This window comes from Sarcophilus harrisii, chromosome 2 (genome assembly GCF_902635505.1).
Source record: "Sarcophilus harrisii chromosome 2, mSarHar1.11, whole genome shotgun sequence".
Classification (NCBI taxonomy): domain Eukaryota; kingdom Metazoa; phylum Chordata; class Mammalia; order Dasyuromorphia; family Dasyuridae; genus Sarcophilus; species Sarcophilus harrisii.
Window position 1 is genome coordinate 143,783,498 of NC_045427.1, and position 24,634 is coordinate 143,808,131.

A 24,634-nucleotide genomic window follows, 5' to 3' on the forward strand; every position below is an offset into this window, starting at 1 on the left:
CTACTACAACTTGAAAGAGTTACCGAAGGACACTTTAAGGGGAAGGGATATCTTAGGGATTCTCTCTGGAGACCTCCCCAGAAGAAAAGCTACCAGTAAACTTGTTGATCTTTTCACCCTAAGAAAAGCAAATGTCATCCACCACTATCCCCGAAAAACCTAGAAGTGCTTTCTTTCCTCCTGGCACAAAGCTTCCTGGAGACACTGTAGAGAATGCGAAGCCGCCTGGGACGAGATTTCTAGCCTCAATCCAGGCGAAGCCGGAGTGAACGTGGGAATTGCCGTGACACTGAGGGCTGGGTCTCGATCCCGGGGGCAATCCACAACCGTGAGGCGGTTGTATTGTCAGCCACAGAGCTATGGGGTGACTACTGCTCCCTACCTTAGGATCCCTGAGGGCTGCATCTTGATTTGGAAAACCACCGTTTTACGTTTTTTGCTACGTGAGCTACTTATTTTGTTACCTATTTCCCAATGACATTTCTATGAGGTTCCGGCTGATCTTGGGAATTTGGAGTGCCCTGTGTTTGACAACCGCATAACCCGCCTTCAGAATTGGCAAAACTGACACAGAGACAGAAACACCCCAATAGACAAACAAAAAAAAAATACAAAACAAAGTACTACCCACGTGGGCTCCTCGGACTTGTAGTTTATTGGTTACTGGTTTTTGTGCTTTTTTTTTCCTTTGAGAGCAGTTGTGACACTTCGCTTCCTCTTGTTAGGACTACATTTCCCAGAACGCCATAGGGGAGGAGGCCGGAATTCGAGACGAGCTGCCTTCTGGGATCTCGAGCAGCTGTGGCTGGTGTCTCCACGCTGGTGCCGGCATGGATCCCGGTTGTAAGTGGCGGAACCTACCCAGCGGGCCCAGCCTCAAACACTTGACCGAACCGAGTTATGGGGCACCCAGAGAACAGCAGCTGCCGGCGCTGCAGGAGCTCACGCGAGCGCACATCGAGTCCTTCAACTACGCTATGCGAGAGGGTCTCAGCCACGCGGTGCAGGTGAGCGGGCGGGCCGCCCTTACCTGGGGCTCTGGTCGCTTAACTTCTGCTCTCCTGGTCTCGGGCCCGCATCTCCCGTTCCCAACCCCTCCCCACCCAACCTCCTCCTCCTGGTTATCACCTCCCCGGTCCTGGGCTCTGCCCGCCGGTCCCGCCCCAGGCTCGCGTTCCCACGCGGCGGGTTCTGGCCCCGGGGGCGGGGCCCAGGCTTAGGAGCCCATCCCGGAGGAAGGTGGGATTCTGAGTCGTGGTGGTGCTGCCGGAGCTCAGCCCCTGCCGGATAGCAAACGGTCTTCCCTCCTTCCACCCAACAGCTTGTTGTTGTTGTGCACCTTGGCTGAAATGAGAGGCTAAGACCAGCTATAAAGGTGTCCTGGAGCCAAATGTCAGGCTTAAGAGTTTGTACGTTAACTTTCCATTTTCACTTTGCTCTTCTTCACCCTGCAAACTGCATTTCCCTTCTCCAGCATTTGCACCGGCTGTGCCCCGACCCCAATATGTCAGGTTGCAATTTTCTCCTTCATCTCCACCTCCTGCAACTCTAAGCTAATGTTCCCCCTTCTGGGAGAAGCCTTTTCCAGTCCTCCTTAATCTTAGCGCTTTTCCTCCCAGATGATTCCCCTGTTGATCCTGTATTTTGTTTTAACATAGTTGTGTGCCTGTTGTCTTTTCAGCTTTGTCCAGCATTTATCTTTTTCTACATTGTCTTTCCCCCGTTAAAGTAGGCGCTCCTTGAGGACTGGGATAGCATTTTTGCCTTACTTATAAGAAAATAAATGCCTTCGTAGTCTGAGAGGTTTCTAGAATTAAGGAGGAGTAGGACTAGTACAACACTGTTATGCTGTCCTAGTCGGAGCATTATTTGTATTCAGGTCTAGTTGCCACACATTAGGAAGAGTTTGAAAGCTAACGAAGCTAATGAAGTCTTGGGTTGCATTAAGATGTATAATTTCTAGGAATAAGGAGGTGACTGATATTACTGCTCTTCTCTTCCCTGCACAGACCACATTGGTACTATTTCATTCACTTCCAGGTATCAGAGTTTTAGAAGAACAATGATAAGATGAAGAGCTTCCGAATATATACTTAGACTTGATTTAGCATAGATTATAGGGAGCCACTGAAAGGTTTGTTTGTCATCCTTGTGAGCTTTGACAGTATATTAAGGGACATTTTGAGCAAGAAAATAGTTGCTGGTTGAGATCAGTCCCTCCCCAACCATTCATTTAGCAGTATTTATTATGTGTGTGTATTGTTTTCCCTTTTCAACCCAAGAGAATATAAATTCCTTGGTACCAGGATTATTTTGATTTTCGGCTTTGTATCAGCACCTTGTGTATGTAATGTAGCACTTAGTAATGTTTGTTTGATTTATCTTGCTTTGTTTGAGCAAGGCCTCTTAAATTTTTTTCACCAAGGACCTCTTTTTGCCAGAAAAATTTTTGCATGACCTAAATATAGAACTATAAAATAAGTGTACAAATCAAACACTTATTGATAATAAATCATAATTTTGCAACTCCCACATTCAATTAAGAGACCCCTTATGGGGTCATGACCCATAATTTAAGAAGCTGGGTTCTAAAGAATATACAAAGATTAAGAAGACATAGCCCTGTCCTGAAAACATTTACAATCTAGTAAAGGGATTACACAAAAATACATAATAGAAACTGGTATTTAAGTCTTTCCAAGTATATCATATCTCAGCTTCTCTTTTGATCTACAAGGTAAAATGGTAAAGTAGGTATTTTAGAGGTTTAATCATTCTGATTTATGCTTATTTCTTAAACTTAAGCCCAGAGGAACTGATTGATAGGTCTCACAGCTCTGAAGCATCAGAAACAGAATCTGATCTCAAGTCTCCTGTACTCGGTCCATTTTACCCCACACAGTACTAGACAAAGCTGTGATCTCAGAGAAGTTCTGGTGGAGGGGTTGAGCAGAAGTCACATTGCTAGAGTTTGAAAAGTGTGAAAGTAATAGTATGTGGAAGTAACATTTTTCCAAAAAATTTAGCATTGAATATGGGATAGTAAATGAGAGTATAATACATAGAGTTACTAGGATCAAGAGAATGCATCTTTTAGGCAAAGCAAGGAGCTAAAGGAAGAGTAAATTCAAGATATTCAAAGGCTTGGTAGAGGTTGTGATCAAGTATGCAAGTGAATGGGTCCTTTCTGAAGAAGGGTAACTTCAGTTCTTCCTTTGAAAGAAGAAAAAAGAGAGAAGCTGAATGAAAATACAAGTGTCTTAATATATGAAAGAGTAGAGCTGAGGGAGTTAAGCTATCAGGGAAGATTTTCTGTTATACTATCCCATGAAGTCACTTAAGAGGGGATTCTGGCTTCATTCTTCTTTTTACATATGGAGATCCTCTGTTAGCACTTTTATTTCTAAGGGGTCAGGCATAAAAATGAGGTTTTACATCTATTATATTCCTATTGAGGGGTAACACCACCTCTAGTGCCTAATTTTTTTTTGAATCGCTTTAACTATGAAGTTCTTTATTATAGTAAATCTAATTTATTATATTAAGTACTTTATAAAAATCAATAGGAATTTATCTGCTTAGGACAGATGTAATTAGAAATTCTTTTGAGTGAAAGGTCTCAGAAAATGAAAAATAAAGAAAAGAATATTGTGTTTCAGGCCATTCCACCCTTGGAATTTGCTTTCAAAGATGAACGGATCACTTTTGCTATTGTGGATGCTGTTGTTAGTCCTCCCATGGTCCCTAAAGGGAGTATCTGCAAAGAGTTGAAAGTCTACCCAGCAGAATGTCGTGGTCGGAGAAGTACATATCGGGGAAAGCTGACAGTAAGTAAATAACAGTGATTAAATCAATAACAGTTGAATGAGTGATTATATATCTAGTGTGTCTAATAAATTTTATACTCAAATTAGGCTAATTAACGTTATTTAGGAATTTATAAATCTAAAGCAATATCATCTAGAAATTAGAATTACTTCCCTACTTCTGCCATTAGATGTGATATGCTAACTGTTTAAAATTAATTTTTGGACACTTTTGTAATTTCAATTATCTAGACATAGTTTTTTTTTTAATGATTTTTAATGATTTTTTTTTTCCTTCCATTAGGCTGATATCAGCTGGTCTGTGAACGGGATCCCAAAAGGAATCATTAAACAATCACTTGGCTATATTCCTATTATGGTGAAGTCTAAGCTGTGCAACTTAAATAATCTTCCTCCAAAAGCTCTCATTGAGCACCATGAGGAAGCAGAGGTAAAATGAGATCAATATGTTGGATTTAATAGAGAAATATTTAATCCCATTCAAATCTTATTTAAAAGTTTGTTTTCACCCAATTTTCCTTCTAATTTTTTACTCTTGTCATTTTTTTAAAAATAAGTTTTTGGTGCCATTATTATCTTTTTTATATCATCATAGTTCCTCCCAATATCCCTTCCCTCTGAAAGAGCCATACCATATAACACAATTTTTTAAAGACAAAAGAAGAGGGGGGAAATCAGCATAACTGATCAGTACATCAAAGAAAGTCTGAAAATGTGTACAAATTTTGTGGACCTCACCACCTTTGTAAAGAGGTGGGTTGAGAATATCCTCTTACATTTCTTCTTTCAAGTCATACTTCTTTAAGATTTTTGCCACATTCACTTTTGATGTACATATTTATGTTGCCTTCTTCCTGACTATCACATAGTCCTAATCATTGTATATATTTTCTTGGTTCTTTTTACTTTACTCTGCATCAGTTCATGTACATCTTTTCATGCTCTATTTAGCACAATCATCATTTCATAACAAATTCTATTACATTCATGTACCAAAATTTGATTAGCCATTCCTTAATTGATGATCATCTCTTTAGTTTCTAATTCTTTAATATCACAAAAAATACTGCTATATATTTTTTGTTATATTTGAGGACTTTATTATCAGTGACTTCCTTCAGATACAAGCCCAGTAATGGAATCTGGATTAAAGGGTAATTTTAGTCATTTTATTTTCATAATTCTGAATTGCTTTCCAAAATGGTTGTGTTGTTTTACAACTCCACCAACTATGCACTAGTGTGCCTGTCTTTTCAGGCACCCTTCTGTTGCCATCTTTGTCATCTTTGCCAGTTTTTAAGATATGAGGTGAAAACCTCAGGATTGTTTTAATGTATATTTCTCTTATTAGTGATTTGGAGCATATTTAGTTTTATATAGATGCATTTGTATATAGATATGAATGTATAATAACATCATCATAGTGTTCCTTTGATTTCTTTGACAGGAAATGGGAGGCTATTTTATAATAAATGGTATTGAAAAAATTATCAGGATGCTAATTATGCCTCGGAGAAATTTTCCAATTGCAATGATAAGACCAAAATGGAAAACCAGAGGCCCTGGCTATACCCATTACGGTGAGTAGTGAATCATAACACTTGGGTGAGTGGGTAAATTGGAACAAAGGTCTCTCAACATTCTCAAGCCAAGTTCCCAATAAGAGTGGAGAGGGGGCATTGGCAGATCTCTCTCTGCCTTCATTCTTCTTTCACTTAGAGAGTTTTTTAAAAGCTTTTTTGTTTTTAGTTTGTTTAGTTTGGGGGCTGGAGAGTGGGAAGAGGCAGGGAAGTAGGAGACTGGGAGCAGGAACAGAGAGAGAGCATAGGACTATGCAGTTGTTAACATAAATGGTTTTGAAGAGTGCAGGTTCAGAATTCTTTGGGTAAAGTTGAACTTGTGAAATGTGAATTTACATAAAGTGAGGACTGTATCATCAGTCAAATTGATTGTTACCTTTATGAAGCAAGTTACTTGAGCTTAAACTGTTTATCCCTCTGAGTAGAGATTTACCTCTTTTGAGTTATATAGTCAAGTATATTACTGGGGGCACCAAATTTCTGACTTTGTAATGTTTATTTTGACAGGAATTTCAATGCACTGTGTTAGAGATGAACACACGGCTATTAATATGAACCTTCACTACCTGGAAAATGGCTCAGTGATGGTGAATTTTATTTATCATAAAGAATTATTTTTTCTTCCTCTGGGATTTGTACTTAAGGTATGAGATTCTCATGAGATTCATCTTAAGATTCCAAAGCTTCATTCAGATTCTGCAAAGTGAATTAGAGATTGGATGAAGTAGTTCACTAATGATATTTTTTTATTGTTTTTCTAGGCATTAGTTGGTTTTTCTGATTATCAGATTTTTCAAGAACTGATCAAAGGAAGAGAGGAGAACTCATTTTTTAGGAACTGTGTTTCTCAGATGTTAAGAATTGTAATGGAAGAGGGTTGTCTCACACAAAAACAAGTGCTTAACTATCTGGGAGAACGTTTCAGAGTAAAGCTTACCCTTCCTGATTGGTACTCAAATGAACAAGCTGCAGAATTTCTGTTAAAGTATGTATTTTCTTGCAAAATATTTTTACTTTGTTGTAAGTTTGGGGTTCAAAGTGGGAATTATGATTATGCATTTGAAACACAGTTGATTGTGTAGTAATTAATCCCCCCCAACTTCAAGGGCAGGAAATGCTGGATTTGGATCTTCCTTCTGATACCTACTGGTTATATTACCCTGGACAGCTCACTGCACCTTTCAGAACCCCGAGTAATCCTCTGCTGGATTACTCTACTTCCTCTACTTCCATTGGTAGAGGGTATTTTCTCACTAGAGTTGCCTATACCAGAGACCTTATGGGTTTTGAGCTCTATACACTTATGCATGCATTTTTGTGCATGCGTGTGTGTGTGTGTGTGTGTGTGTGTGTGTGTGTCTGTGTGTGTGTGTGTGTGTGTGTTTATTTGAAACTGGGTTAGAATATGAATCAGCAACTGTTCTGGTCCACAGAATCTGTAAGTAGAAGTAGATGCTTAGAATAGTGATAGCTTTTTCTTTTTCATTGGACTTTACCTTAATTATCAAGTTGGAGGAAACAAGCTAGTATTGGAGAATGACAATTTTCCATTTTGCTCCTGAGGTTATTTTGCTTTCAGTATGGATTGATGAATTAATATTTATATGTTGATATAATTTTAGTAAATGCTTATGAGTTTGTTTAATTAGGATTTAATTAATAGGAACTATTTTAATCAATGATTGAATTCCTTTGAATTTTTTTCTTTTTTTTAACAGTCAGTGTGTGTGTATCCATCTGAAATCCAATGAAGAAAAGTTTTATGTACTTTGTCTTATGACTCGAAAGCTGTTTACTTTTGCCAAAGAAGAATGTATGGAAGAGAATCCTGATAGTTTAATGAATCAGGAAGTTCTCACACCAGGGCGACTCATCCTTATGTTTTTAAAGGTAAATTGATATTTTTCTACACTTTGAGCACTCATCTCTTATATTCCAAATGCAAAATATACAGCCTACAATTTTTTCTAAGTTTTCCTTAATGTTTAACTTGTAACAAGTGACATTCTAAGCCCAAAAAGATTGACATAATTTGTCATGCAAAATAACCAAAATCTCCTATAAATTTGATACAATAGCAGAAATGACTTTTTAGTGGGATATAAACTATGCAGCGGCAAACTATATAGAGAAGAAATAGCACAGTGGATAGAGCACCAGCCCTAGAGTCAGGAGGACCTGAGTTCAAATGTGGCCTAAGACACTTAACACTTACTAGCTGGATGACCCTAGATGAGTCACTTAACACCAGTTGTCTTGCAAAAAAGGAAAAGAAAAAAAGAAAGATAACATGTCATATGTACGGAACAAACAGTTCAGTAGTCCAATTCAACTAGCATATCGAGTGTTTAAAGGAGAAAAATTAGCAATAAGCTTTGAAAAATAGGCAAAGAATTTTAAAAGCATAGGAATTGTATTTCATCCTAGGATTAAAAGGAAGCCACTAGAGTTTTTTGACCAGGATAGTGACATGATCATATCCATGTTTAAGAATGTCAGTTTAGCATTGGTGAAAGATGGATTTAAGAAAGGGGAAACTTGAGACTAAGAAATCAAGTAGAAGGCTATGAAATAATCTGAGCTAGGCAAGAGAGTTTGTACTAGTATAGTTTTAGTCTAATTGGAGAGAAAAGAATGTATGTGAGAAAAGTTAGAGAGATACAGTTGACAGGATTTGGCAACTTATTTGAATCTGCAATGTGAGGGAGAAAAGAGTCAGCAATGACTTTAAAATTGCAAACCTAGATTACTGGAAGGATGATGGAGTTTTCAACATAAATAAGAAAATTAGGGAAAAAGTAAGAAGTTGAGGGAAAAGATAAAAGTTTAAGGTGTCTATCATATATCCAGATGGAGATATCCAATAAGCAGTTGGTGATCTAACTGGATTGGGGGAGTTCAGGGGAGTAATTGGGGCTGGATATATCAGTTAATTAATTAATTAAGATTAATTTTCATAGAAGTGATAATCAAATCCATAAGAATATTTTTTATAACTTTTTATTTACAAGACATATGCATAGATAATTTTTCAGTATTGACCCTTGCAAAACCTTCTGTTCCAACTTCTCCCTTTCTTTTCCCCACCCCTTCCCCTAGATGGCAGGTAGGCAAATACATGTTAAAAATGTTAAAGTATATGTTAAATGCAATATATGTATACATATTTATACAGTTATCTTGCTGCACAAGAAAAATTGGATTTAAAAATAGGTAAAACTAACCTGAGAAGAAAAACAAAAATGCAAGCGGACAATAACAGAAGGAATGGAAATGCTATGTTATGGGCCACACTCATTTCCCATAGTTCTTTCACTGGGTGTAGCTGGTTCTCTTCATTACTGAACAATTGGAACTGATTTGGTTCTCTCATTGTTCATCACATTGTTGCATTGCCAAGTCCATCAGAATTAATCATCATTTAGTATTGTTAATGAGGAGTATAATGATCTCCTGGTTCTGCTCATTTCACTCATCATCAGTTCATGTAAGTTTCTCCAGGCCTTTCTGAAATCATCCTGCTGGTCATTTCTTACAGAACAATAATATTCCATAACATTCACATACCACAGTTTGTTCAGCCCTTCTCCAATTGATGGGCATCCATTCAATTTCCAGTTTCTAGCCACTACAAAAAGGGCTGCCACAAACATTTTTGCACATACAAAACCCATAAGAATTAATGATATTACCATGGGAAAGAGACAGGAGAAGAGGTCCAAGGAGATACTTAGGATACATCTATGCATAAAGGGTAGGACAAGGAGGATGCAGAAGAGACTCAAAAGAAATTAACCAAGAAAAGTGTCTTTATAAAAGGAGATAGTCAATAATATAAAATGCAGATGGGAAGAAAAGAAGAGTTAAGAATATATCATCAAATCTGGCATCTAGAAATTGTTCATTTATTTAAACATGTCCAATCTCTTCATCACTCTGTGGGATTTTCTTGGACTGGTTTGCCATTTCCTTTTCCAGTATGAAGGCAAACAAAATCACTAAGCCTAGTAGATGGAGCCTAAGTCTAGCTGTCCTTTGTAGAAAATAATTCTAGTTAAAAGATGAGATTAAAATCTAGATCACAAGAAGTGAGTAAGAGGTGAGGAAGTGGAGGCAAGGTTTAGGTAGCATTTTAGCTTTCTCTAGGAATTGGACTGTGAAAAGAAAGATATAATTAATAGTTTGAGTATGTTAGGATTTAGTGAAGAGATTTTTTTTTTTTAAGGCATAGAATTAGAACCAGTAAATAAGGCGATTTGAAAAGAGATAGTGATAGGAGAATGGTTAAAAGGACACCCAAAGCCAACAAATGGGAAGAAATTAAATCAAGAGGGGTTGACTTTTACAAGTAGAAAGAACGCCTCATTCTATAACCCTAGGACTCTTATCTTGTCTGCTGGGCTTTTGTGACATATGGTCTCTTTCTTCTCTACTGTCCCACCTACTAAATTGCTGTCCCACCCACTAAATTGGGCTGCAGTACTTTCATATGAAAGGATTGATGCTTTCTAGACCACTCACAGCCTTCTAAGTTCTTGAGAGTAATCATATGCTTTTCTTGGCTGTTTTCTTTGATTAGGATTTAGTATGTGTTTAAATTCCTCCAGGGTTGAAGCGGGTCTGAATGCTGAGAGGTCTAGTCTCTCAAGAGTCAAAGTTTTATCATCTTTTCATATTTAAATGTAGATAACTACATTTTCTGTCTTCATAACTCTTCTCTCACTTTTTCCCTGCCTCCATTAATGTGAATAATCTAGGAATGATTATATTTTTCTTTACTTTAAGACCTACCAATCGATATATTACTATATTTGAAAACAAAAAATACTAATTTATTCAGACATTTACTAAGCATTGATTATGCACAAAACATTATATTGTGAGAGAGAGACAGAGAAAAAGAGAGAGAGAGAGAGTGAGTGTGTGTGTGTGTGTTTTAAATAAGAGGTCTCTCCCTTTAGGAGACTGACATTTTATTTATAGGAGTTAGGTATTGTCACAAGCAATACTGCATGTTAAATGCATTAGAAAGTTATTGAACAAATTGCTCAGTGTGGCCTAGGGAAGAAGATTATTCCTGGTAGAGGATAAGGGAAGGCTTTTTGGAGGAGGTGGCATTTGAAAGGGTTTTTATATGGTCACTCAAGCATGATTCAGTGATCACTGATCTGGGGACCAGGAAACCTAGGTTCTAGTCCTAAGATTTACCACTCATTTTCTCAGAGATCTGTATAAGTCACTTTATCATTACAAAGCACTTATGAATGTTAAAAAAAATAATTTCTTCACTGTCCTTTTTATTTGTTTGTATCTTTTCAGGAAAAGATGGAAGCTTGGTTGGCATCTGTTAAAATAGCTTTAGATAAGAGAGCTCAAAAGACCAATGTCTCTATTAATACTGAAAATCTCATGAAGATATTTAGTATGGGATTAGACCTTACAAGACCATTTGAGTATCTTCTTGCTACTGGCAATCTACGTTCAAAATCAGGTGAAATTACTATTTTTTTTCCTAAATTGTCAAAAAAACTATCCTAGACTTTATAACAAAATATAGTTAATAATATTAAAGTACCTGAATGAAAATAAAAACTAACTATACATGAAGCCAAGTTCCATTCATTTTAGTTTTAAGTGCTTATCAACTTTAACAAGATAGGTTTTTAAAGCTCCTGTTTGCTTCTGCAACTCTTTCTAAAGTCTTTTTCTTGTTTGTTTTTTATATGAGATATATATACTATTCTGATTCTACTTTTTTCCATTCCACATCACTTCAGAAGGCTTCTCTTTTTGGTCTTTTCTTCATAGTTGTCATTTCTTATGGCATAAGTGGAAATGTGAAAATCCAAGAGAATAGCTGTAATGAATTCTTCCTTATTTAGGGATGAATTATATAATTTTCTGATATCCAAAAATCTTAATTGTTCTTTCTTTTGTTCATTATATCAGCATTTCTACCAGAGGTCTTAGTAGGTCAGAAAATTGTTTATTGAGAGCAAACATTTTTAATTTGAGGTCCAGGGAATCTTGTTCTTTGATGTTTTGACAAATATATTTCAATATAATTAGCTTCTTTTGTCATCCTTTGCATTTTATTTTTACATATTTAAAATAGTATTCTGGGTCATTATTAAAAAGTTTATTTTAGAATCCTTAGGCTTCCCTGCTGGGGTGGGAGGTGAGAAGAGATTACACAAAAAAAGTAAAAAACCGTTGAATAGAATGAGATTCCTTCAAAGCCTGGCTATTTGATAGAAACAGTAGTTAAAAGTTTGACTTGCTAAAAGTTGAAATGATTGACAAAAATATGTTAGAGGTAATTAATATGTATAAACTTATTTAACCTTAGTGACTGTAGAATTTGTTTTATTATGTTAATCTAGAGCTTTTAAACAACTTTGATTTTTTGCTTTGTTCAGGTCTTGGCATGCTGCAAGATTCTGGTCTCTGTGTAGTGGCTGACAAACTGAATTTCATACGCTACCTTTCCCATTTTCGCTGTGTACACCGAGGTGCTGCCTTTGCCAAAATGAGAACAACCACAGTACGCAAGCTCCTTCCAGAATCCTGGGGTTTCCTTTGTCCTGTACACACACCAGATGGGGAACCCTGTGGGCTGATGAACCACATGACTGCTGTCTGTGAGATAGTCACACAGACTACCTATATATCTTCTATCCCACCTTTGCTTTGTTCCTTAGGTATGTTTCTTGCAGTTAAGTGAAAGTTTTCTTCCTCTAGCAATTATGGTAGATAATTGTTGAACTTTTGAGAAATCAGCAAAGATATAGTTTCCCTAGAGGAATTCATTTGCAGCATAAACTGTTGAAAACACTTTGAAAATTAAAAAGCAAAGCAGGAATTAGCAACGTTAGAGGTATTCCCTCTCCTTTTTTTTTTTTTTTTTTTTTTTTTTTTGCTTAACTTAAAAGTAACGCATATTCAAAGCTTCCTTTTGAAATTGAACATCTCATTAGAAGTACCAATCCTTAATCCCTAAAGGACATGCATTCTATGTCTAGGGGGTACCTATTTAATATTGACCTTATGAAGTTTTTAATGTCATGGACTGGGGAGATTCTGTCACAGGGTCTTTTCCAGACTTAGCTCTGTTTCTACATGGAATTTCACTGAAACTCGTCTGCCCTTGGGATTCCCTGGCATTCATGCATCTTTCCTCTTTCATTATAGTCTACTCTGTTTTTCATGTTATAGTCTTCCATTCCTGTTAGATTTGTCACTTATATTCCTTCTTACTTAAAAACAGTTTGATTTTTCTTCTGTTCCGAATCTATCTAGTTCTGTGATCTCAGAGTGGAGTCCAGAGTCCATTCAATGTAGACTGCATATATCTCCTAATATTTCAAAACTTCATCTATAATGTTTACTTAGTGATACTTCATTTCCAAAGAGAAAGAGACCTTACGCAATGTCAGGAATCCGGGAGTAAGTCCAAAAGTTGAAGAAAATAAATATGTCCCTGAACAGTGAGCAGCAACAGTTCAGAGACCCTGACAGAGTGAGCCTTAATTGGAGTAGGCTGCCTTGTTGGAACCCAGTTGGTTTACTCTCATTGACCCTTTAAGCAAAAGCTAGATTGGGTCATAGAAATTCTTTAAACTATCCACTGAGTTCTGTGATTCTGACCCTTTTTTCTATTTTATCATATTGATTGTTTTATTGAAACATTCTGTGTAATCATAATATGCATATATAAGCATTCTGCTTTGTATATCATTGAGCTTTATTTTTTTAATCATATTTAACTTCTGAGGCCTATTTTCAATAAGGAAAAAATGAATAAAAAGCTAAGTATTCAATTTTGTGACTAAGTTTGCCATCTGCAAAATAATAGTACTCTTAGTAAAGAAATACTTAATAAGAAAGTCTTATAGCTTCAAATTAGTCTAAGGGTATTAATATTAAATGTCTAAAAATAATGGAAGAGACTGAGAAATCCATGTGCAGCTAGTTTTAATGACTAAAAAATGTTTTGGTATGATTAGCTATACCATATTATTTTCCTCTTTCCCTAGGCGTTACCCCAATTGATGGGAGTCCAAGTCAACCCTATAGTGAATGCTACCCTGTTATGTTGAATGGTGTCATGGTTGGCTGGGTAGAAAAAGATCTTGCTCCTGCCATTGCAGATTCTCTCCGGAATTTTAAGGTGATATAAAATAATTGTGAATTTTTCTTTTTTTTTTTAATTTTATTTTGAGCTTTTTTTTGTTTACTATTTTTTTTTATTTGTTCTGAGAAAGTAGACCACAAAACAATCTTAAAGAAATTTGAGGTGGTATAGGAATGGCCAGTAAATAGAGTTTCATCTGATACCAGGGTGAAAAATATTTTCAGACAAGTAATTGACTAACTACCACAGTGAATAACTAGCTTAATTGGTTTGAATTCAGGAATAATGTTTGATCAACATATGTGCTGTTCCCTTAGATCCTTTGAAGGATTGATTGGCAAACTTAAAATCTGGCTGAGAAGCTTAACAAAAAATATATTAATGACCATATTTGAGGTCGGAAAACTGAGTACCAAGATAGTTCTTTGGTCATATACATAGCTATTAGGTTATATACAGTATAAACAGGTAACACTCGTTGCCCTCAGGAATTTGAAAAGAAAAATGAAATAGATATTTGGGGAATGCCTTTATATTGTTCAATTACTCTGCAATTAATTCCCAGAACTTTATCCCCTTGATTAAAAGATTCTCTACTTAGAGAATTCAATAGCATAGGAGCAACCCCTAAAATTTTATATTCTTTACATGCTACACATTTAGCATAAGACTAGAGAAAATATTTTTAGCTTTCTATGAAGTTTCTGTGTGAGGTATAAGTCATCACATATGCTTAACTATGCATTTTAGAAGAAGTTACTCATTAGTTGGTTTTTGTATAAGAGACTGAATTATTAGGCATAGAATTCTGTAGAGAACAGAGAGGTGGTTAGTGGCCTAGCCCCTCTACTAATATGCCTCACTGCCCAACATCTCTTATCATGGGAAGGATTGGAGAAGGGAGAATGGTACAAGAACTTAAATTCCATCCATTCTAACCTTCTCGTTTTTTTCCTTTATCCAAGTGCAGCTTGTCAGGAATGATTTGACACTTGCCACCAGCTGCATGGTAGTTTGCTTTTTGCTACAATATAGAACCTTCATTCATGAAGGTTCATAAAGAGGAGGAGAACATTTTCTGATTCTGTTTCTTTTGGAAATAGGTATTGGGGAAAAAACAAATCCCTCCTTGGATGGAAATAGTTCTTATCCCAATGACTGGAAAGCCAAGTTTATATCCTGGACTATTTCTTTTCACTACTCCTTGCAGAATGATACGACCTGTGCAGAATTTGGAATTAGGTAAAGAAGAACTGATTGGAACTCTGGAACAGGTAGGGGGATATCCATTCTTTGTATCTATATAAGAAACTATGGTTTGTGTGGGCTCAAGCATCTTTTAATTGTCCCTTTGCTCCATCTGTCAAAAATATATGATAAAAAGTCATTCAATTTGAATCTTGACAAGTTAGAAAATTGCAGATTGTTGCTTAACCTTTTACACATCATTATTTAAGTAAAAAGCTCATTGTGCTAATTTTTTTAAAAATTAACTTTGTAAATTATTAGGTATTTCTTTAGATTTTATCAGGAGATAAGGAGTACTATTAAGCTTAACTTAATTTCCTATAGTCTATAGAATACACATTTTCATGTGATTTCAGCTAAATTGTCTAAAATTTTCTTCTCTGTTTTTAAATATTATGACACCTACCATTGACTGCCATTTATTTCCTTAAAATCTATATTTTGTTCTTTCTTTTTGGTTTCAGATCTTTATGAATATTGCTATCTTTGAAAATGAGATTGTTTCTGGAGTAACCACACACCAGGAGCTCTTTCCTCATAGCATGCTGAGTGTGGTAGCCAATTTCATTCCTTTCTCTGATCATAATCAGAGTCCTCGAAACATGTATCAATGTCAAATGGGTAACTATCTTGTTAACTAGGATAATTACATATTACATATTTTTAAAAATAGAAATAAGTTGTTCATTGAGAAATGTGAGTCCTTAAACCATAATCTAAAATAAGGTGTACATTTCCACAAATTTGTGCTTGAATGGTAGTAGGGTGAACTCCTGTGAGTGGGGACCCTCCAGATTCCTTCCTTAACAAGGGGTGGCCAGGTTAGAAACATCAGGTTAAAACTTCTATGCCAATCAGTAGTAGGACCTTTGTGGCTGCTTCTCTAACCAGCCTTGTTGAGATAGAGTAACTAAGTTTTGTAAATAATGTAGCTAGGAGATGGATGCCTAGTGGGAATATAGAGACTGTCTAGAACTGGCTTTAAGACTTGTCATAAAAGACTCAGGGAATTTAGTGTGGGACAAAAAAGATTGTCTTAGCGTATTAGTGAACATTTTCACACAGCTCTTTAGAACATATAAAATAAATCTTTCTGCTGAGAAAAGCACAATGTTAAAAGTAAGTTATTGTGTCAAATATGTATTTAATTTGAAAACTACATAGAGAAATTTTATTTGAAAAGGATGTAGTTGCTTATTTTAAAATTATAATTGTACCATTCTTCCACTTTTTGTACTTTGAAGTTAAACTCATTAATTTCATCTAGTTTCAACTAGAAATATTCATCTTTTTAAAATTTGGAAACAATTTAAATTCTATTTGATCACACTGATTTTAAATCCCTTTATTTGGTATCAACAAAATTATAAAAGCTATCTTCTGCCACTTGTTATTAGTAAAACTATTCTAGCACTTGAGGTACCTCCAAGAATTCTTTGAAATCTCCCATACTGATATTAAATAATTGGCGATTTTTTTGGAGAATGTTCTCAGTAATGAGAAGCAACATGGCGTTTTAACCTGATGTTTCTAACCTGGACATATTTATATATAGTTTATACAAAAATACAATAACATAAGACCCTTGAATAAGCACACCTCAGTTCAATATCTAGGGTTAGACAGATTATCAGTCTGAATCTCTTGTTAATTTTTTTTTTGTTTCATCATTTTTTATTGCTTATCACTGACCTTTGCACATGATATTTTTCCATTGTATGGGGAAAAAAAGCATTGGGTAGTGAAATAATAAACCTTTAAAAATATTTTGGGAATTCACAATACACCTGTGTTTTTTTTTCTTTAGGTAAACAAACTATGGGATTTCCCCTTCTTACCTACCAAGATCGATCAGATAATAAACTATATCGTCTTCAGACTCCACAAAGCCCATTAGTTAGACCATACATGTATGATTACTATGATATGGATAACTATCCCATTGGGACAAATGCTATTGTTGCTGTCATTTCATACACAGGATACGATATGGAAGATGCTATGGTATGTAGGGCTCTTTTTTTCCCCAAAAAACTAATTTTTCTTGATAATTTTGTTTTTGTTACATTTCCCAATGTATTTCCCCCCCTCCCCCCCCATCCCCACTCCTTGCCTTTGGAGCAATAATTTTTTTTAAAAAATAGAAGGAAAAAAATTCCAGCAATTGATAAAACAAACATATTGAAAAAGTATGACAAGATATATAGCTCTGTGTATTCATAGACTTCTACCTCTACAAGAAAGCAAAAGCAGGGCTTTCTCATTCTTTTCTTTGGTTTAGGACACTTTTCAGTTTGTGTTTTCCAAGTAAGAATCTTTAATATAGTGTGTCATGGTATCATCTACATGAACAGGCTTCTGGTAAATCAAAGCCTCTCCAAGCACAATGTCTTGAACACAGACATACTTTATTTATTCCTTAGTAATTTAATGTATGATTTGATTATTTTAATTGCGTTAACTCCTCTTCAGTATCTTGGTAAGAAGTGAAAGGAGAACAGATGTACTCAAGGATCTGTGATTTTGCCAATGCGAGCACTTTCTCTTCCAGTATATAGTGTAGCTATCCAAAACCTTTAATATAATCTGAGGATTATCACAGCCAAAAAATTCATCCTCCTCTCCAAATTCATCTAGGCTGGTACTTAAATAATAAAAATGCAGTCCATCCTCAGGCCCATTACTCTAAGCCCTTAAGCTGGGAAAACATACCACAATAAGGCTCCACAGTATGATATGAAAGAATAGGATATAGAATTAGAATAGGATATGATATAAAAAAAAAAAAGTTTTTGCATGTATTTGCATTTTAATGAAATTATTACACTAATTTGCTTCTTTGTGGTTTATGGCTGCCCAGAATTCATCCAGTAAGCAGATTTCTCCAGTTTGGATAGTCAAATTCACATTGAAAATGATAATGATAGGGCAGCTAGGTGGCACAGTGGGTAGAGCACCAGCCCTGAAGTCAGGAGGACCTGAGTTCAAATCTGGCCTCAGACACTTAACACTTCCTAGTAAGGAGACCCTAGGCAAGTCACTTAACCCCAATTGCCTCAGAAGGGTAAAAAAGAAAAAGAAAATGATAATAATATAGTAGCAGTATGTTTAATCTTAATGAAAAAAAAAATTTAAAGCCAAATAGAATTACCTATAAAAATCCTGCTTAGTGTTCTAGTGTTCAGCTTAATGATTTTTTTTGTTTTCTTAGATTGTGAATAAAGCTTCTTGGGAAAGAGGCTTTGCTCATGGAAGTGTCTACAAGACAGAACTCATAGATCTTTCTGAAAAAATCAAACAAGGAGATGATAGTCTGGTGTTTGGAGTCAAACCTGGTGATCAGCGAACTCTACAGAAATTAGATGATGATGGTTTGCCACATATTGGATCTCTTCTGAAATATGGGGACCCTTTTTACAGTTACCTAAATATCAACACAGGGGAAAGCTTTGTGACATACTATAAGTAAGTTTGGAACCTTTTTTTTTTTAAATTCATTTTACAGAGTTTCCTGAGAAATGTTTTCTCCTCTTTCACCAAAAACTTTTATTAAAAAGTGATTGTTAGGCTTATTGCTGTTATGAGCCTATCTTGATTAGTTTGAGATGTGGTCAGCTGATCAGTGCTGACTTTTTTTAGCCAGATTCTTTCCCAGGCATCATTTGGGAAAAGAAAATATTAAGGTCCAGCGCTTAGTGCCTTAATTGTAAGTAACAAACTTGTTACTTTAAGTAAAGATTACTTTTAGACTTTTTTGTATTGATTCTCTTCAGAACTCTTTGCAGAGCTAAATTGGAAGCAACAAAAGCTAAAATTGGTGTAAATAGGGGAGGCCATAGAGTATTTAACATGTTTATTGACTCATTGACAAATAGCCCTTTTTAGTAACTTTTCTAAATGTAAGCTTGAAAAATGTCAGATAAGCTTAAAGTTTTGTTTTCTTGATCTGAATTTAATACAATGTGGTTTTTAAATTTTAAGTTTAATTGGGTTCTGTAATAAATTCGGAAAATAAAGGGTAGTTTTTCAAACAACTTAATTGTTACAAACAGAACCATGAAACTCTTCAGAGGAAGCCTCAGTTTTAAAACCCCAATTAATTTTCAGTTCTAAGCAAAATAATATCCAGATGATTTCTCCCTCAGGTCCATTTTGGCATTTCACTGAGGCTATTTTTATTTTTATTGAAAGTTTTCAAATCTCGCACACACACACACATACATTTTACAATGTGTGTTTGTGTGTGTGTACATATATATGTGTATATACATGCATATGCATTGCCTTGGTCTAGTTGGAATACATATCAACAAAGGGAGAGAAAATTTCTGATCTAATGTTTTGTGAAGGAAATATCTACCCTAAATACATTATTTTGAAGAAACTAAGACCATTGAAAAAGCTAATAAAAAATATAAACTTTTCTTTTTTAGAAATAAGGAAAATTGCATTGTGGATAACATTAAAGTATGTAGTAATGACTCTGGGAATGGAAAATTCAAAAGCATCTGCATCACAATGAGAATCCCCCGGAACCCAACTATTGGTGACAAATTCGCTAGTCGCCACGGACAGAAGGGCATTTTGAGCAGACTGTGGCCTGCCGAGGATATGCCTTTTACCGAAAGCGGGATGATGCCCGACATTCTGTTCAATCCTCATGGTTTTCCATCTCGAATGACCATCGGCATGTTGATTGAGAGCATGGCAGGGAAATCTGCCGCTCTACATGGCCTCTGCCATGATGCTACCCCCTTCACTTTTTCAGAGGAGAATTCTGCCCTGGAGTACTTTGGTGAGATGTTGAAGGCTGCCGGTTACAACTTCTATGGCACGGAGAGATTGTACAGCGGCGTCAGTGGGGTAGAACTAGAAGCAGATATTTTCATAGGGGTGGTCTACTATCAGCGCTTACGTCACATGGTCTCAGACAAGTTTCAGGTGAGGACAACCGGAGCCCGAGATAAAGTCACCAACCAGCCCATCGGGGGCAGGAATGTCCAGGGTGGAATCCGTTTTGGAGAAATGGAGCGAGATGCCCTTCTGGCACATGGCACCTCCTTTCTGCTTCACGACCGCCTCTTCAACTGCTCTGACCGCTCTGTCGCTCACGTGTGTGTGAAGTGTGGTAGCTTGCTTTCGCCCCTTTTAGAGAAGCCGCCACCTTCCTGGTCCGCCATGCGCAACAGGAAATACAACTGCACTGTGTGTAATCGTAGTGACACCATTGATACAGTTTCTGTTCCTTATGTTTTCCGCTACTTTGTAGCCGAATTGGCAGCTATGAACATCAAAGTCAAACTTGATGTCATGTAATTATTCTGTTCATCCTGTCAGCTTCTCAAGAGTTTTGTTTCAGATGTATTTTTTTGCATTCAGAATTATTTCTAATAAAAAACAGATTTTTTTTTGAGGGGTAGGCCTTGGAAGAATTTGAAGCCATTATTCTGTCTGTATCATTAAACATTGGTTGGGAATTATTTCAGAAAGCAAAATAGCATTTTGCATATAGACTAATGCAATGTTTTAAATTCATTAGAATTTACATGGAATTTTTGTATATCTGAACTATGTTTGGTATCAGATTAGTTTCTGTATATGGAAGGAAACTTAGAGAAGACCCACATATGGCTATTGGCAGAACACATTAGTTTAATATCTCTCAAGATTGCAATTAAGGTACTTTATGTTCTTGTTATCTGAACCACTTTCCTTAGACAAGATCTAATTTCCTGCATTGGTTAAATTTTTTTTTTATTTATTTTCTGTTGTCCTTTAAAACAAATTGATGCAAAACTTTAATGTGCTTTTAAGTCATAATTTTATTACAATTTTAGATCATGTTACATCATTAGAACAGTTGAGAGAAAGGCAGTACAGCCAGTTCTCACTTGACATGAATGGAACTGTTTAGCAGACTTCCTCCTACCCTTGTGGGGTTCCACAGGGCCTGGTCCCTACAGCCAGAGTAGCTTCAGTGCCTGGAGCAGAGGGTCCCTGGCACAAGGGTGTGCTAATACTCCTGCCAGTGCTACCACTATCTGTCATGTGCTGAATCCCTAATTAGGGTTGGCATGGGGTCCTGCTGCCCTCTCCCTGAAGAGTCAGATTTTATGTAATGTGAATTTACATAAAACGAGAACTGCATACATAGCCTCCATATTAAAATTGGTACAGCACAACTGTTTAAGTGCCTTACAGTGTTCCAGGCAAAGTAGTTTGAGCTCTTAAAGATTTTACATAATGGAAGAGGATACAGCATACATATGTGGAAATAGGATTAGAAGTCCAGAGAAGAAGGGTTGCCCCTATATGGATCAATTCCCCCATACTCTTAATAGTGAAAATTAAATGTCTGCTCTTAAAACTCCTAAGCAAACTGTCACTTTTAGGGAGGTTGGAAATCTTAATTCCTCTCATCCAAACTGACCATTCTTCATTTGCTCTTCAAGTAACTGCCCTCATCTTTAGAAAGCATAAGGAGACTTTTAATTGTCCCCTGAATGTGGCTTCTAATGCTTCTGTTTTTATATTAAATGTCCTGGGCAATTTCAACTCCATAAATCATGTTTTTCTTAGATATTTAGAGAAATCAAGAAACTATAGAGAAAAAAAAAGTTGCTCAGCAAGGTCATATCTGAGAGAATTAATAACTGAACTCATACAGATCACCAAGAAAGAAGGTGAAGGAGAGAAAAAGAAAACCTATGACAAAGTAGTTGAGGGCACCAATGATTAGGAGGAAGGACACAAATAATGTTCCAACAAAGGAGGAGTCAGAATAATTAAGAAAAGGGCAGTGCCAGTCTAGATGTAGTTTGAATAGGGTAGAATATAGTTGAAGTATTCTCTTGTTTTGGAAACTACATCTCTACCTGAAGCCTGAAATTACATTAGCTTTTTTTTTTAAACTCATGTTAAACTTTTGTCTTATATTAGGTTAACTGGTATTATGTTGGCCCGAGTTTCTAGAATGATATTTTTTGTATTTGTGGATCATTCAACAGATGAACACTGTCCTACATTTGTGTCTTATGAATTTGATATGAATACCACTTATAATTCATCTGGTTTTTTTTTTTTAAGTTCAATAGTTCAAGCCAAGTAGAAATTTCTGAGGTACTCCACTCCACATAGACATTAAGCCACTAATGTCCACTTTAGATCTAGCCATTCAACTAGTGAGAAAGCGGATGTAGCTTTTTAATGACCAGATTGATACTGTAAAGAATGATTCTCTGGACCTTTTTTACTTTTGTCAAAATTGTAGAATTTGAAAGGACACTAAAACTAGAGAAGTTGATAATAATCTCTGTAATTGTATGATAACCTAGTTGCTAAATCATGAGGGTTTTTTTTTAAATTAAAGTCACAATTTATGAAGGCATGCTTTATCTTAGTAAGAAAATTATCACTTGGAATCCTAAGATGCAGAGTTATTTTTGGTTCATTTTTTCCATCTTGACTTTACACCTTATAGGCAGTTGGTGCCAAAATGACAAGAGTAGAAGGAAACAATGCCCTTTACCTCCCAGAATCTCTCCACCAAACACCATCCCTATCAGTGACCAAATATAGATCACCACAACTGCCCATTTGAAGTAAAGGTAGAGAAGAATGGAAGGATAACAGCTACCAAGATAAAGTAAAGGATTTCATGTCACAACACAAAAGGATTCAACAGAAGTTGTTAGGAAGAAAAGAACTGTTGTATGGTTGCTTAGTTTAATATCCTGCGGAGAAGAAATTTTGGGGGGTAAAGAAACAGACTTCACTAATTCTTAGAGAAAGAAGGCTCTTGAACTTAGCTGGAGGATGAAGGAAAGAACCTTGGCACAAACCCCTAAAGGACTCCAAAGAGAAGGAGAGATCCTAAAAAAGGTTACTTGCTCAGAAGAAAGTCTGAAAAACAGATCAAGGAGAGAGAGATTAAGAATCACTTGGAGCACTGTCTCTGGAGTCAGAAGTTCTTGAATTTAAATCTAGTTTCAGACACAACACTAGTTATGTGAATCTGGTTAAGTCACAATCCTGCTTGCTTCACAAAAAAAAGAAAAAAATCATTTGGACAAACAGAAAGCCATGACTAATAAAAGAGATTGGATGTCATATTTCAGGAAATTATGGAAAAAAAAAAATCTGCCTGGACCTATTATAATAAGAAAACAACTTGAAAATGGAACCTCAAAATTAAAATTTCCAAAAATATCATAGCCAAAATGCAGTACTTCCAAGTTAAAGAAAAAAGGCTACATATAGTCAGGAAAAAGCAAACTAGTCAGGATTACAAAAAATTTGGTAATAACCATTATAAAGGAGCTGAAGGCTTAGAATCTGCTATTCTAGGAGGCAAAAGAATAGGCTTACAATCAAAAATAATGTGCCCAGGAAAACAGATTATTATCCTACAAGAGGAAAAAAGATGAAACTTCTATGAAATAGAACAGGGCTCCTTAAACTTCTTCCACTTGCAACCTTTTTCCCTCCCCAAGATTTATAGGTGACCGAGGGTATATAGGTATGTAAATCATTTACCGATAGTAATTTCATGACTTACACATTCAGTTATGTGACCCCATTGGGGTTGTCAACAACAGTATAAGAAGCTTGAAATAGAAGACTGCAAATATTCCTGGTGAAAAAAATAGCCAAATAGAAACTTGGAAATACATAAAAATTCTGGAATCAAAAGAAACAAAAAAAGAAATCTAAGCAAACAATTACAAGAGACATAAAAGTAAACTGTTTTTACATCCTGCTCAGGGGATGGGAAAAAATTTTCCAGGAAGTCCTTTAGAAACTTAATTTAGAGTCAGGGAAATTATTAAGGTAAAAGGTTTAGGACTTGGAGTGGTTTTATGTTTTGGCGATGTTTAAAGGGTAGGCTTCTAATTAATTCATAAGCTAACAAAGATGAGAAAATAGAGCCTGTCATCTCTTAGAAAAAAGCACCTACAAGAGAATGGTTGAGGAGACAAAGAGGATTGAAAGGAAGGGGAAATTTTGTTTCAGTCATAGGAGAAGGCAACATGCCTATGGGAGAAGAGAGGTTCCACAAAAAGGAAATGGGTATCACCTACAAGGAGTTGGTGCTTAGATCACTCAAACTATCTCAAGAGAAGAACTGGAGCTCCAAAGAGCAACTGAAACCCAGAAGAGGGAGACAGCATGGACCAAAGGAAGAGATATCAGGCTAAATGGTGGGGAAAGGGGGAGAGAAGGAGCAAAAGTGAACAAAGGAAAGGCAAAAGTCAACAGTAATTTCACAGAGACATAGGAAGATTTCTCCTATGAGGCAATATTCTCTTTATCATCTCCAGAAATTAGTATTTTTAAGAGTGAAACGGGGGTAGCTAGATGGTACAGTGGATACAGCAGTGGATACTGCACCAGCCCTGGGAATCAGGAGGAACCAAGTTCAAATCCAGCCTCTGATACCACTTCCTAGCTGTGTGACCCTGGGCAAGTCACTTAACCCTAACTGCCAACCTGTCCTCTCCCCAAGAAAAAGTGAAGCATAGCAGAATAGAAGAGGTAAGGGGACAAGATCTATAAAGCAATAATGTTTCCAGAAAGGAAACTCAAAAAAAGTTATAATTCCAAGAGTAATGTAATGAAAAAAGACTTTAGGCCCATGAATAGAATAAAGTCTAAAACAGGGAAGATAAATGAAGAAGAAATGGGGGCATCCTATTTAGCAAAAGTCACAGGAAATGGAAAAAAAAAAAGTTGACAGGAAGGTGAAGGGGGGATTTATTTGATTACTTAACTGAGTAAGAAAAGGTAGAAGAATTAAATAACCAGATAAAATCAGGAAAAAGAACTATTAAGCAACACTCTGAAAC

General features: G+C 36.1%; 1 protein-coding gene across 1 annotated transcript; it reads left to right on the top strand.

The window, feature by feature from the left end:
- Positions 1–614: 614 nt before the first annotated feature.
- POLR1B (RNA polymerase I subunit B) lies at positions 615–20,202 on the top strand. Its single transcript, XM_031951003.1, has 15 exons — positions 615–1,007; positions 3,660–3,827; positions 4,111–4,257; positions 5,275–5,407; positions 5,915–6,051; positions 6,169–6,392; positions 7,126–7,297; positions 10,727–10,898; positions 11,827–12,108; positions 13,444–13,577; positions 14,645–14,815; positions 15,254–15,410; positions 16,597–16,793; positions 18,001–18,254; positions 19,223–20,202. Exons 1-15 carry the CDS (start codon positions 831–833, stop codon positions 20,103–20,105), a joined length of 3,408 nt encoding a protein of 1,135 aa, XP_031806863.1. The 5' UTR covers positions 615–830; the 3' UTR covers positions 20,106–20,202.
- The last annotated feature ends 4,432 nt before the right edge of the window (positions 20,203–24,634 follow it).